Consider the following 15,281-nt stretch of genomic DNA (forward strand, 5'->3'; position numbering starts at 1 on the left):
AAAAGTTTCCCAGGCAAACAAAAATTAAAGGAGTTTGTGACCACTAAACTAGCCCTGCAAGAAATTTTAAGGGGGACTCTCTGAGGGGAGAAAAGATGAAAATATAAATAAATAAGTAAGTAAATAAATAAATAAATAAATACCAAAAGCAACAAAGATTAGAAAGGACCAGAGAACACCACCAGAAACTCCAACTCTACAAGCATCACGATGGCAATAAATTCATATCTTTTAGTACTCACTCTAAACGTCAATGGACTCAATGCTCCCATCAAAAGATATAGGGTAACAGAATGGATAAGAAAACAAGATCCATCTATATGCTGTTTACAAGAGACCCACTTTAGACCTAAAGACACCTTCAGATCGAAAGTCAGGGGATGGAGAACCATCTATCATGCTAATGGTCAACAAAAGAAAGCCGGAGTAGCCATACTTCTATCAGACAATCTAGACTTTAAAATAAAGACTGTGTCAAGAGATGCAGAAGGGCATTATATCATAATCAAGGGGTCTATAGAGCAAGAAGACCTACCAACTGTAAACATTTATGCGCCAAATGTGAAAGCACCCAAATATATAAATCAATTAATCACAAACATAAAGAAACCCATCGATAGTAATACCATAATAGTAGGGCACTTCAACACCCCACTCACAGCAATGGACAGATCATCTAAGCAGAAAATCAACAAGGAAACAATGGCTTTGAATGACACACTGGACCAGATGCACTTAACAGATATATTCAGAACATTTCATCCTAAAGCAGCAGAATATACATTCTTCTCCAGTGCACATGGAACGTTCTCCAGAATAGACCACATACTGGGATACAAATCAGCCCTCAGCAAGCACAGAAAGGTCGAGATCATACCGTGCATATTTTCAGACCACAATGCTATGAAATTTGAAATCAACCACAACAAAAAAATTGAAAAGGTAACAAATACTTGGAGACTGAAGAACATCCTACTAATGAATGAAGTTAAAGAGGAAATTAAAAAGTATATGGAAGCCAATGAAAATGATAACACCACAACCCAAAACTTCTGGGACGCAGCAAAGGCGGTCATAAGAGGAAAGTATATAGCAATCCAGGCCTTCCTAAAGAAGGAAGAAAGATCTCAGATACACAACCTAACCTTACGCCTTAACAAGCTGGAAAAAGAACAGCAAATAAAACCCAAAACCAGCAGAAGACAGGAAATAATAAAGATTACAGCAGAAATCAATGCTATCGAAACCAAAAAAACAATAGAACAGATCAATGAAACGAGAAGTTGGCTCTTTGGAAGAATTAACAAAATTGATAAACCACTAGCCGGTCTGATCAAAAAGAAAAAGGAAAGGACCCAAATAAATAAAATCAAGAATGAAACAGGAGAGATCACAACCAACACAGCACAAATAAAAACAATAATAAGAGAATATTATGAGCAATTATATGCCAATAAAATGGGCAATCTGGAAGAAATGGACAAATTCCTAGAAACATATACACTACCAAAACTGAAACAGGAAGAAATAGAAAATTTGAACAGACCCATAACCAGTAAGGAAATCAAATTCACAATCAAAAATCTTCCAAAAAACAAGAGTCCAGGGCCAGATGGCTTTCCAGGGGAATTCTACCAAACATTCAAGGAAGAGTTAACACCTATTCTCTTGAAGCTGTTCCAAAAAATAGAAAAGGAAGGGAAACTTCCAAACTCATTCTATGAAGCCAGCATTACGTTGATTCCAAAGCCAGACAGAGACTCCACGAAAAAGAACTATAGACCAATTTCCCTGATGAACATGGATGCAAAAATCCTCAACAAGATATTAGCCAACTGGATCCAAGAATACATTAAAAAAAATTATTCACCACGACCAAGTGGGGTTTACGCCTGGGACACAGGGCTGGTTCAATATCCGCAAAACAATTAATGTGATTCATCACATCAATAAAAGAAAGGACAAGAACCATATGATCCTCTCAATAGATGCAGATAAAGCATTTGACAAGATATAGCATCCTTTCTTGATAAAAATCCTCAAGAAAGTAGGGATAGAAGGATCATACCTTGAGATCATAAAAGCCGTAGATGAACGACCCCACGCTAATATCATCCTCAATGGGGAAAAACTGAGCTTTCCCCCCAAGGTCAGGAAGAAGACAGAGATGTCCACTCTTGCCACTGTTATCCAACATAGTATTGGAAGTCTTAGCCTCTGCAATCAGACAACACAAAGAAATAAAAGGCATCCAAATTGGCCAGGAGGAAGTCAAACTTTCACTCTTCGCAGATGACATGATACTCTATATGGAAAACCCTAAAGATTCTGCCAAAAAACTGCTTGAATTGATTCATGAATTCGGCAAAGTTGCAGGATATAAAATCAATGCACAGAAATCGGCTGCATTCCTATACACCAACAATGAAGCGACAAAAAGAGAAATCAAGTAATCGATCCCGTTTACAATTGCACCAAAAACCATAAAATACCTAGGGATAAATCTAACCAAAGAGGTGAAAAATCTATACACTGAAAACTATAGAAAGCTTATGGAAGAAATTGAAGAAGACGCAAAAAATGGAAAAAGATTCCATGCTCCTGGATAGGAAGAACAAATATTGTTAAAATGTCTATACTACCCTTAAAAAAAAGAAGGTGGGGAGGTGCCTGGGTGGCTCAGTCAGTTAAGCATCCAGCTTCCGACTTCGGCTCAGGTCATGATCTCACAGCCAGTGAGTTCGGGTCCCGCACTGAATTCTGCGCTGACAGCTCAGAGCCTGGAGCCTGCTTCAGATTCTGTGTCTCCCTCTCTCTCTGCTCCTCCCCCACTCACGCTCCCTCTCTCTCTGTCTCAAAGATGAATAAATGTTAAAAAAAATTTTTTTTAAATGTTGATACTACCCAAAGCAATCTACATATTCAATGCAATCCCTATCAAAATAACACCAGCATTCTTCACAGAGCTAGAACAAATAATCCAAAAATTTGCATGGAACCAGAAAAAGCCCCAAATAGCCAAAGCAATCTTGAAAAAGAAAACCAAAGCAGGAGGCATCACAATCCCGGACTTTAAGCTATACTACAAAGCTGTAATAATCAAGACAGTATGGTACTGGCACAAGAACAAACACTCAGATCAATGGAACAGAATAGAGAACCCAGAAATGGACCCACAAACGTATGGCCAACTAATCTTTGACAAAGCAGGAAAGAATATCCAATGGAGTAAAGACAGTCTCTTCAGCAAATGGTGCTGGGAAAACTGGACAGCGACATGCAGAAGAATGAACCTGGACCACTTTCTTACACCAGACACAAAAATAAACTCAAAATGGATGAAAGACCTCAATGTAAGACAGGAAGCCATCAAAATCCTCGAGGAGAAAGCAGGCAAAAACGTCTTTGATCTTGGCCCCAGCAACTTCTTACTCAACACGTCTCCGGAGGCAAGGAAAACAAAAGCAAAAATGAACTACTGGGACCTCATCAAAATAAAAAGCTTCTGCACAGCGAAGGAAACAATCAGCAAAGCTAAAAGGCAAAAGACGGAATGGGAGAAGATATTTGCAAATGACATATCAGATAAAGGGTTAGTATCCAAAATCTATAAAGAACTTATCAAACTCAACACCCCAAAAACAAATAATCCAGTGAAGAAATGGGCAAAAGACACGAATAGACACTTCTCCAAAGAAGACATCCAGATGGCCAACCGACACATGAAAAAATGCTCAACATCACTCATCATCAGGGAAATACAAATCAAAACCACAATGAGATACCACCTTACACCTGTCAGAATGGCTAACATTAACAACCCAGGCAACAGCAGATGTTGGCGAGGATGCGGAGAGAGAGGATCTCTTTTGCATTGTTGGTGGCAATGCAAGCTGGTGCAGCCACGCTGGAAAACAGTATGGAGGTTCCTCAAAAAACTAAAAACAGAACTACCCCACGACCCAGCAATTGCACTACTAGGCATTTATCCAAGGGATACAGGTGTGCTCTTTTGAAGGGACATATGTACCCCCGTGTTTATAGCAACACTATCAACAATAGCCAAAGTATGGAAAGAGCCCAAATGTCCATCGATGGATGAATGGATAAAGAAAATGTGGTATATATACACAATGGAGTATTACTCGGCAATCAAAAAGAATGAAAAGTTGCCATTTGCAACCACGTGGATGGAACTGGAGGGTATGCTAAGTGAAATTAGTCAGAGAAAGACAAAAATCATATGACTTCCCTCGTATGAGGACTTTAAGAGACAAAACAGATGAGCATAAGGGAAGGGAAGCAAAAATAATACAAAAACAGGGAGGGGGACAAAACAGAAGAGACTCATAAATATGGAGAACAAACAGAGGGTTACTGGAGGGGCTGTGGGAGGGGGGATGGGCTAAATGGGGAAGGGGCACTAAGGAATCTACTCCTGAAATCATTGTTGCAGTATATGCTAACTAATTTGGGTGTAAATTTTTAAAAAATTAAATTAAAAAATAAAAATAAATAAGCAAATAAATAAATAAATAAAACCTTTAAAAAATGAAAAAATAAAAACAAAGCCACTCTCCCCTAGTATTCTCTTCACGGCACTCCCACCGGCTGGCACTGTCCTCTGGTTTCTCTGCTGTGCTCTGTGTCATACACGCCCTCCCAGCACAGACACGTCTGTCGCTGTGACTGCTTCCACGGCAGGCCCGGAACTGTGAACGCCCACGGGCGGGGCGGGGTGGGGCGGGCAGGGCTGGGGCCTCACCTTCCTCTGTATCTTCTCCAGCAGCTTGCTCTTGGCGCGCACCTCCTCCTGGATGGAGTCGTAGACGTTGAGCAGCACCCAGTCCCCGCCGTCCTCATCCGAGTTCTGCAAGGCTGCCACCAGCTGCCTTTTGCGCTCGTCCGCATACCGCTTCCTCCGCTTGTGCCTCTCCTTCAGGTCCTTGTTCTTGGCCTGCTCCCCGCCGACCACCTGCTGCTCCAACAGCTGCAAACTGCCGGGCACAGAGAAGAAAGCACACGTGACGGTATCTGGCCATCGCCGCGCCCTTGCTGTCCAGCGGGACATCTCAGAGTCCATGCAACAACCCGTCGCACAGATGGACACAGGTTCAGAGAGGCCAAGCCTCTGGCCAGGGTCGGAACCAGGGGTCCAAGCAGATCTGCCCAAGTCCAAGCCCGTGCGCTCAACTGCACGACAGCACGGACGAGAATCTCCCTGTGGATCCAGAGCCAACCCACCCGCCACCCGCCAGGGGCCTCCCAGGGCCCATGGTTTTCCCCCAGTACAGCAGGCTTGCAGCCGTGCGCCCCGGCGACCTGCACGATTAGAGTAGCCCTGAGATGGGAACAACATTCAGCGCATCCGGGCAGGCGCTTCATCATCTCCCTCTGCGGCCCCCCAACCAACTCACTCCAGCGTCACTCGCTGCTTGTCCTCCAAACAGCCAGGCTGTCCTCTGCGCTGCACTTTCGTGCTGCCTGGGGCTGTGCCCTGTATCCCAAAGGCCACCCTGAGGCATCTGTCCTGCAAACCTCACTCAGGTGTAGCTGAGCAAAACTGCTTGAAGACACAGAAGAAGCCTTCCCTGACCATCCTCCAGACCACACCCTGAACACCGTCACATGTGCTGAGTGTTCCCTTGGTGCCCGAAGCTGGGTCTCTGCAGGCAGTGTCTCCTTGGACCCTCGTGACGAGCTTCTCAAGAAGCCGAGGCACGGGGAGGCTTAAAGTTGGCCCCAAGAGGTAGTGGGAGGTAGTGGTGGAGGCGGACAGGAACCAAGGCAGGCGACTGCACAACCACTTGCTTTTCTTTGCTACAGAAGCTGGCCCTCCCTGGGCCTGGGTATCTGCCTCCCCCTGGACCGTGAGCCCCTTGAAAGCCAAGTCAGCAGCTCGTTCTTCCTTGCGCCTGGTGCCTGGCACGTAGTTGCTGCTCAGTTCACGTCTGAACTGTGGCCTGTGGGATGGAGTTTGCCACCACTATGAGGAGGCTGAGCCCCTGACCATGGTGCTGACTTCGTCACAGAGGTGGGCCTGACATTATTCACATTCACAGAAGTGAGAACCAAGGCTCGGAAATGTTAAGTGATTTGCACCGAGGGAAGAAAGCCCAGCTCCCCAGGCGGCAGCGGCTGAGGGCGTTTGGGGTGGCCAGTCCTAGGTGTGACATCAGGAGGGCACTGGAGGCGCGCTGGGAGCTGAGGAAAGCCTGCATCATCCTGCCCTGGGATTCCTGAAACCTGATAGCCAGGCCCTGCGGATGCCAGGCAGACAACAGTCCCCTCCCTTCCTCTTGGAGCAGGTGCCTGATGGAGTCTGGTGGCGCCCGTGCGGCTCCCCGAGCAGAGCCCTGCCCGCCCCGCTGATCAGCACCATCCCTGCCCCTCTGCTCCTGGACAGAGGATCAGGGCGTGTCCGGCCTCGGTCAGGAGGGGATCTGGATGGGGGCTCAGTGAAGACTCTCTGGGCACCCCCGCCCCCATGCCCAGGACATAGCTCCGTCCTGCTCTGCCACGGGGTCCCGCCAGCCCCAAGCACCAGCACTTACCGGGCAAGCACCTGCTGCTGGTCTATGGCGGGCAGCAGGTCGTCGCTCAGCACCGCCACCTCCATGCCCACACTGTCCCTTCTCACGCTCGTCATGACCAGCGAGGGCTGAGGCTGAGCCTCCAAGGCCCCCCAGGCCTCAGCCTCGGCCCCTACGCCAGGCTCTGCTGCCGACACCACCTCCTCGGCCATTTCTGGACCCTGGTCAACCTCCTGAGCACAAAGAGAAACCAAAGTGGAGGCAGAGAAGACGGCCCCTGGACACCGGCTCACAGCGGCCTCAATCCCAGATGGCGGCGTCTGGGTCCCTCGCGATCTGGGATGGATCGCTTCTGGTTTGGAGGCACCCAGTTGTACAAAAATGCGCCCAGTTGGGTTCCTACTGCCACCATTTCTTCCAACACCCCGAAACAGTCTTGCTCTTCTGCCCCTGAAGACCCAGGCTCTCCACGGCAGCCAGGCAGTTTTCTCCAAATATGTACCAATCCCAGCCCTTTCCCAAAGAGAACCTTTGGGAAAAAACGCAGTGCGTTTGCAGTTAAATCCTGCTTCATAGCCTTCAGGCCTCCAGTGCCTCTCCCTGCCTCACCCTCCGCCCCCACCCCCCCGCCCCGCCTCTCTCCACCCCTCACCCTGCTGCTTCTCTGGCCTCATTTTCCCATTGCTGAGAAAGTTGAGATGTTCCCAGCCACAGGACTTTGGCACAGGCCATCCCCCGTGGCTTGATGCTCTGCTCTGGCCCCTTCCTCCTGCTCGGGTCCCATCTCAATGTCACCTTACAGCCAGGGCTCCCCTAGCCACCCCATGTCCCATCTACTGAGAACCTGAAGTGTGCCAGCTCCTACCCAGTGATCCTGTCCAGAGGCTGGCAGATAGTTTTCTCTCTCCACACATGTGGGCAGACTTAAAGCCTTCCCCTCACTCCCTGTGGCCTTTTGTGCTTCCTTAAGCAGAAGAGAAAAGGGTGGGGTCTGAGAGCAGCAGTGTTCAAAACAGGACCCGGGCAGTCCCTGCCAGTGCCTGGGGGACCCACGCCCCTGCCCTCAGCACACACTGGGTCTCTGTGCTCTAGATGGGCTTCTGAGGCCAAGGAGAGTCAGAAAGCTGCTAAGCAGTGGCCTCTTAACCACATCAATAATAAGAGAGAGGATGGTTCCTCCATTTGTACACCGCTTTGCAACAGGCCATCCCTGATAAGCTGGGGGAGAGCTGGGGTCATTGTCTCTGTTTTGTGGTTGAGGACACTGAGGCCCAGAGTGTCACAGGAAGACCCAGGCTCCTGGGATTCCTCCCCCCACCTGAGGGTTGGCCCTGCGGGGAACTCACAGTCTTGAGCAGGAGGTAGTCAGCTGTCTCAGCTTCAGACCTAATGTCACCATGCCCGGGCCCCAGCAGATCCGTCAGGGAGGGGTGCTTGCAGGAAGATGGGGAGTGGCGGGGCGGGGGGCAGAGGGACAGTGGGCCAGAATCAACCTCAGCTCCCTGACCTCCCCTTCAGTGCCCCACACCCCCAGCCCCAGGCCTCATCAAGCCACCAGCTCCTCCTGCCTGTCACCGCTGAGGGGATGGGTGGGGAGCAGGGGCGAGGAGATGAGAGAACAGGGAAGAGAGAAACGGGGAGGGAGTATGCTCCCCTGTGCTCCCTGCTTGAAATACTTCGGGTGAAACACGCTTCAGCATCCCCATTTTACAGAAGGGGAAACCAAGGCCCAGAAAGGTGACTGCCCAAGGCCACACAACTAAGTGAGCGGTAGGGCTGGGATTTAACCCGGGTCTGTCTGACTCAAAGGCCTGCGCTCTTTACACACACACACACACACACACACACACGCACACGTGCACACGCATGTACATGCACATGCAGGCAAGGAAAGGAAAAGGAAAAGAACAAAGGAAAGGAAAAAGACCAAAAGGGGGAGAAGAGGAAAGGAATCTAAAACATCACAGCGGGTGGAAAGGGGACAGGATGGAAGAGTGGCCCCACCAGATCCCCGGGGGGTCCCTGACCGGTAGCTGCCTTCCCGCAGACCCCAGCCTGCCAGAGCACGAGGGCGGCCAAGGCCTCCTCCAGCTCCTTTGGGCCTGGAAACAGCGTAACCATGGCAACTCAGCAAATCCCCCAAATAGGTATCCCTCCCTCAGCAGAATGGGCGCCCACCTGGCAAAGCCTCCTGCCTCCCTCCCCCCTCCCCTACCGGCTTACAGAGCATGAGACAGAGCTTCTCCCTTCCTGGACCCCTGAACACCGGTGCCCACGAGCCGCCACCAAGCCAGAGCCACTGCAGAGGTGGCAGCGGGGGGCCAGGGCCCCGGAGGTTAGACATCTGCCCGTGCCCAGCGACCTGTGTGCCCCCAGTCTGAGCTCTGCCCACTGAGTTTCTGCCCGGGAGCCTGGGTGACATCAGCTACCTGTGCAGGGACCTTGGGTACGTCTGCCAGGGGCACCTCGGCTGCCACCACGGCGGAGGACAGCCTGGCCAGCTTGGCTTCCACCTCGGCAAACGGGTCGTGCAGGCCTGGTAACAGCTCCAGGGCGATCCGCTGTGGTTCCTCTTCCTCGGGGACGCACCCCTCCTGCAGCAGGGGCCCCACAGCCTCCTGGCTGAGATACTCGTCTGGGGAATATCTGCCCTTGGCCTCCACCTCGGGCATGAAGAACTCCAGGTCGGAGGGCTCCCGAGGCCCCAGGAAGGCCTCGGACACGGAGGTTTCCTCGAGTGCGAAAGACTTGTCAGACCCCAGAGACACGTCAGACTTGGAGGTCTCTGCCTCGGGCAGCTCCTCGAAGCTGGGAGAAACCTCAGTCCTGGAGACGTGCTCGCCGGGCAGAGTGCGCGGCAGGGAGTAGACCTCGGGTTTCACGGCCATCTTGTAGTGGAACGTGGGTGAGTCCTCAGACATGTTGGCAAACTCAGCCCTGGACGTGCCCTGGGCCTTGAGGACCCCTGCCTTCAGGACAGCCTCTGCAAATGGAGACTCCCTTTAGTTTCTTCCAGAGTAGGATGAGGGGCCCCCTGGGAGCTGGCCCACGCACACCATCTCTAAGGGACATGCTTAACAGAGCCTCCCGGGCCCCCCAAATCTTGGCCTCCAATCTCTATCAGAACTCACACCCCATTTCCTTCACCTCTTCCAGGAAGTCTTCCCTGACTGGCACCATGAGCTGTCCATTCTCTGACCTCCCCAGCCACTAGGTGCTGGGCTCTTACCACCCTGCCTTGGAACCGCTCTTATCACATAAGGTGACTGCCCTGTGGGTCTATTGCTGAGAGCTCCTGATCGGCGAGCAGACTTCACACACGAGACCCAGAGGGGCCCCTGCAGGGGCACCCGGCTCAGGGCTCTCGTCCACAGGATACACTAGACCCGTGGGAGTTCAGTGAACACTGTGGATGCAGGGTAGAGCAAATAAAATCACTCAGAAGCCTAATGTTCAAAGCAGACTGGAGGAGCGCTCTGAAGGACAGAAAATGCTAGAACCTGCCCTTCCCCTCTCCTCTGGGTCTGCCAGCCTGCATGAGACTGCAGTCACACAGGCCTCCTCAGTGCTCCCAACCCATGGGCACTACACCCACCCACTCCTCTGTCGCTGTGTCCTGATGCTCCCCAAGCCTCAGTTTGCACCCTGGCAATGTGAGAATTCAGTGCATCCTAACTCACTGAGGGGGCACCTGGCACCCAGTAATGCCCCATAAATGGTCCCCACGATTGGCCAATATTGTCATCAATACAAGAAGGATTTTACAGTATTTGGGGGCGTCCTAGGAGGTCTGAGTTGCCTGGTGGCACAGGTATTTGAATGATAGTGGTAGGGTGGAACATTCTAGAATATCAAAAGGACAACAAAAATCTTTAGCAAGGCGCAAGTTCTCACTAGTCACGGAGCCCTTATTTTGGGGTGTGTTTGCTTGGATAACAGATAGGCTCAAAAGGGAGAGAAGACTAGAAAAATACAGAAATCGGGGGAAGGAACTCACCCGTGAAACACGGGTGATAAGTCAACCCAGCCTGAGGCCAAGGCGTCACAGATGCAACGCTGCGTGGGTGAGAACACTGCCTGGGTTCCAATCCTGACGCCACTTTACCAGCTGTGTAATCACGGACAATTTACTTACCCTCTCTGTGCCTCAGTTTCCTCTCCTATAAAGCGAGGATAATTGTGGTTCCTACCTGGCTGGGCTGTGGTGAGGAGTACCCAGCACTGAGCCCAGTGTGTAGAAAGTGCTCTACAAATGTCAGTTAGTAAAATGGGGAGGGGAGCCAGCTGGCCACCCACCTGTCTCCTTTCGCAGGTTTTCCTCCAGCGCGGACAGCTTCACGTCATACGAGTTGCGCATGGCAGTGATGTCCTCCTCCAGCCGGGCCCTGGACTCCTGCTCCGCCTCGTAGTCGGCCCTCAGCCGGGCCAGGCGCTCCTCATACTCCTGGGAGTGGGGGGCAATATGGGGGGGGGGGTGCCGCGTCACATCAGGGGGTCGAAACGCAGCCTTCCGTGTTTCTGTCATTCAAACAGCCCAGGAAATACCGATAAACCACAAGAACGGAGTTAAAATGGCCTACACGACCCTGGGGTGATTACTGGCTGGTGAAAACCCTTCTGAACTTCACTCTCCATTTTTAACAGGCTAATTATCTAAGATTTGGCTGTAATCTATCTTTCCACAAAGCAATATATCATGAAGGCCTGTGCAGGTCAATAAATACGTTTTAGCCAAATAGCTCTCAAGCAGTCGAGCACGAAATACATTTTTATTTCTCTGCTTCTCCCTCCATCTTTGCTGTCACCGTCAGCTCTGGTCCAAAGAGCCTCCCAGCCCATCCCCCTCCTCCACTCTTGCCCCTGCCCCAAAACTTTCTCCACATGGCACCCTCATTCCCGTCTGTTAGGCCAGGTTTCAATGGCTTCCTATGTTAGAGGACAAAAGTTTCTCCATTTGACCCCAGTCCCCAGTGATCTGGGCCATCTGCCCCTTGACTAGACCTCATTTTTGCCACATTGGGCACACGGGCCACTGTCCATTCCTAGACAGCCCCAGCCCCACATCCTTCCTGCCTCAGGGCCTTTGCCCTTGCGCCCCCACCCCCAGCAAGCTGTTCCTTCAGACCTCAACTCAGTAACACCTCCTCCCAGAGGCCCTCCCTGACCACCCTCTCTGTCACTTCACTGATTTCTTCTTGGCATGGGTCATGAGCTTCCCGTGGTTCTCTCCATTTAGTCGAGTACAGGTTTATCATCCAGCTCCCCTGCCACACAGCAAGCACTCTCCCCTCAGCGCCTAGCACAGAGGAGGGGCTCGGTGGCTAACCCTTGAACCAGCAAGTGCATGGAGCAGACTGCTGGCCGGTAACCAGACTACTCAGCTGCTGATGCACGTCTCCCACAGGCAGGGCTGGGGGTTATGAGCTAATGACAGTACATGACCTTGGGTGTCACGGAGCCACTAGGGGAGAGAGAGCTCCTGTGCCGTGCCCACCTGGCCAGGACCCTTCCAGAATCACAGAACAAGCACAGAATTCTACAACAGTACAGACACTATGATGTGGGCTCTCGGGGAGGAGGGACAGAAGGGGACAGAGGATCATTAAACCGTGACTGCATGTTCTATGCCACATCTGAGACGCGTTTGAGCCTCAGGGCAGCACACAGGGTTCTGGAGGCCCAGGGAGGTTCCACGGCCTGCCCAGAACTACGCAGCTCTCTGGCGGGGTGGCCACGAGGAGACCTCCTACACCCCGTCCGCTTTCTCAGTGTCCCCTGCCCTTGCCCCCAGCTTCCCCCCGGGCCCCACATGAGACTCAGCCCTCGGCAAGCACCCCTGGCTCCCTCGCCCAGCCCCCTGCACGGCTCCCTCCCAGCACGGCCCTGGCCCCAGTGAAACCCAGGCCCCAGCCTGGTCACACCTACACACCGGTAACCCCTGGCTGGAGATGCAGGTGTATGTGTGCACACGCGTGCACACGCCCACACACCCATGCCTACACACACGCGCACATGCACGCACACACGTCTACATGCACGAGCACACGTGTGCACGTGCAGGCACACATAGGCACACGTACGGCAGTACCAACTTCTAGTCCCAGTTGTAAATGTGTGACCCCGAACCACAGAGGACCGCTGAGGTGGCCTGGTGCCCCTCCTGGGTCCTTCCGCTCTCTGACCGTGGCAGCCCTCCACTCCTTCCTCTTTTGAGAACACGGAAGCATGCCCTCGCTTCCCAGCCCACAGCTTCCTGTCATCTCCAGATGGTGCGTCCATCCGAAGCCAAGCCGCCCACTCGGTGACTTTGCTCTTTCAATCCCCACCTCCCTCCTGCACCGTAGACTTCTCTCTCGGTGTGAGGCCTCTGCAGTCACAGAACATATGCCCTGATCCCTCCAGCACTCAGAACTCCAGGACTCGGTACGTTTTTCCGTGGCCCCACGCACACCTCCAGCTACAGGGCCCGGCACCGGCAGGGGCTCAATGCCTGCTGATGATTGGCTAGGGGGCTGGAGGGCAAATCCAGCCCCCCAAATCCTGCCTCGTGCCTGTTCCACAGCCCAATGGCGAGAAGACGCCCCTCGGCTCCCCCTCTCACAGCAGCAGGAAAGCTGCTGTTGCACCGTTTCTAGAGGCGAGGACACAGGCTCAGAGAGCTGGAACAACCTGCCCGAGGTCACAGAGCCCACTGAGAACTGCACTTGCAGAAGGTAAAAGCTGGTCGGATGCTGGGACTCTTCTGGTCCAAACCCGCCCCGCCCCCGCCCGCTTTCCTGGTGCAGCCGAGAGACTGAGCCCACAGAGTCACATCTCCAACTCGTGGCTGGGCCCATCCCCAGCCCGGTACCCTTGCCGCCCCATACAGGGGCCACCCCCCTTATCTTGAACATCCTGACTAGCTCTGGAATGGAAAGAAAAGCACAGTTGCAGGCACACAGTAGGTGCTCAATAAATACGAGTCATAAGTGAAATGGGCAGGAAGGAGAGAGGGAAGACAGACACCCTCAGCCCTTCCTCCAAGCGGGGCTTGGAGAAGACACATCAGAGCCTGAAAAAAACCTTGGTGGTGGCCTCAGGCGACAGTGCTCTGATGTAGCGTCCGCTGGGTTATACCATGAGGAGGAGGCCAGCGACCCACACCACCCCAGGAGCTGGGCCCGGAACTCCAGAGATGACCTGACATCCCCACCAGGAGCCTTCAGGCCAGCAGAGGAAGGGCAATGAGCCCTGAGCAACCAGAACCTTCACAGGGGCCAGGACAAAGTCCGTCGGGGGTCACAACTGAGCCTCTCCCCGAGGAGTAAAAGCCTCTGCCTGCCATGGGCAGCCCTTGGGGACTCGGGTGGATTTCTCCCAGTCCTCTAGCCCACAGGACTCAGACTCCCAGGCCTTACCCGATCTGCCCCCCAGAGGCTGGGCCCCAGGCCCCCACAGCCCCGCTGGGGCTCCCAGGGGCCCCAGGGCTGATCCCACCTGAGGTTACAGCCGAGAGGCAGAGGCGTCCAGACCCCCATCCCTGAAGAGCTGTCCCTGCCCGGCCTCCACCGGGAAAGAGCCAATGTCCCATCCCCACGCTGAGGTCTCTGAATGGGGCCCTCAACTGGCAGGAATCTCCGGAAACCAGCAGGGCCTACAGTCAGGACAGAGCCTAAACAGGAAGTTAGGAAGCTTTGCCAAGTCTGGCTGTGTAAGTCCCCCTCTAGGGATCAGCTCGACACCTGTAAGTCAGTGGATTATTATTACCTGCCCTGCTGGTTCCCAGAGATGCTGGAAGGCGCACATGTGGGAGCACGACCCAGGTGCCCCTAGGTGACAGCTTTTTTGGAGAGGCCAGCTCCCCACATATCCACTGGTCAAATGAGTGCCTGGGGGCTCCCCACTGCCCACCCGGACTGCCCAGCTCTCAGCCCCTGGCTCATTGGCACCTGCAGAGGGGCCCAACTCCCTTCCACTCTGGCCTCCCCCCACCGCGCACCTGGGGGCAGCCCATTGCCACCACCTGGAAGGCCTTCTCCACTCCCAGCAACCCAGAGTCACCTCCTCCTGGGGTACTGAGGAGAGACTCCTGCAGACCCCCCCACCCCCTCCCTGCTCTCCCCATACAGGTCCTGACCTGGAATGGACTGCACTCTGGAGTCAGGCCCCGAGCTGACATCGCAGCCCTGACTCTCCTTAGCGACATGACCTTGGACAAGTCATGGCACCTCTCTGAGCCTCAGCCTTCTGAGCTCCAAGATGGCCCCACCTGCCAGCCATTCTCCCACCTGCCCAGTGGCTCACCTCCCGAATCAGCTGCTTCTCGGCCTCTGTGTCAGGCTGGATCACAGATGGGGGCACCAGCTTCTCCTCGATCTGGACAGGGTTTAGGGGTACCTGACTGGACAGCAGGGCTGGGAGACAGATGGAAAACGAGGGCTGGGACCAAGGTGCACACAGTTTGCAGGAACTAAGCAGAAATCCATAAATAGACAACTAAATGCTTATTCAAAACAGACTTCACAGTATTGAATTTATTTGAAGCACGTCTCTACACAAAATGCTAATTTACTCAGTCATTCAACAAATATTTCTTAAGCACCTGCATGTTCTAGGCACTGGGGAAACGGCATTGAACAAAACAGACAGAACTCCACACCCACATTGGGTTTTCAATTGGAGACAGAAGGCACATAAAATAAATAAGCAAAATGCCAGCACGGTACAAGGGGATGCGTTCTAGAAAGAGAAAGAAAGCAGGGAGGGTGC

The 15,281-nt window shown here is 52.8% G+C and overlaps 1 protein-coding gene across 8 annotated transcripts in view; it reads right to left on the reverse strand.

Moving 5' to 3' along the window:
* The window catches only part of KIF17 (kinesin family member 17), a 46,898-nt gene that overhangs the window by 12,848 nt on the left and 18,769 nt on the right, over positions 1-15,281 (reverse strand). For 6 of the 8 annotated variants that reach the window (XR_008292684.1, XM_053208310.1, XM_053208309.1 and 3 more), the window contains exons 6-12: positions 14,817-14,926; positions 10,830-10,977; positions 8,963-9,516; positions 7,880-7,966; positions 7,399-7,497; positions 6,555-6,766; positions 4,766-4,997 (exon numbers count right to left, since the gene is read on the reverse strand). Coding sequence is in view for 7 of the 8 variants with exons in the window: in XM_053208310.1 (XP_053064285.1) it covers positions 4,766-4,997; positions 6,555-6,766; positions 7,399-7,497; positions 7,880-7,966; positions 8,963-9,516; positions 10,830-10,977; positions 14,817-14,926 (1,442 nt within the window). In the remaining variant the exon portion in view is untranslated. The remainder of the gene's footprint in view (positions 1-4,765; positions 4,998-6,554; positions 6,767-7,398; positions 7,498-7,879; positions 7,967-8,962; positions 9,517-10,829; positions 10,978-14,816; positions 14,927-15,281) is intronic. The other 2 variants (XM_053208313.1, XM_053208316.1) reach the window with 2 other exon arrangements.

Source organism: Acinonyx jubatus, chromosome C1, assembly GCF_027475565.1.
Source record: "Acinonyx jubatus isolate Ajub_Pintada_27869175 chromosome C1, VMU_Ajub_asm_v1.0, whole genome shotgun sequence".
Lineage (NCBI taxonomy): Eukaryota > Metazoa > Chordata > Mammalia > Carnivora > Felidae > Acinonyx > Acinonyx jubatus.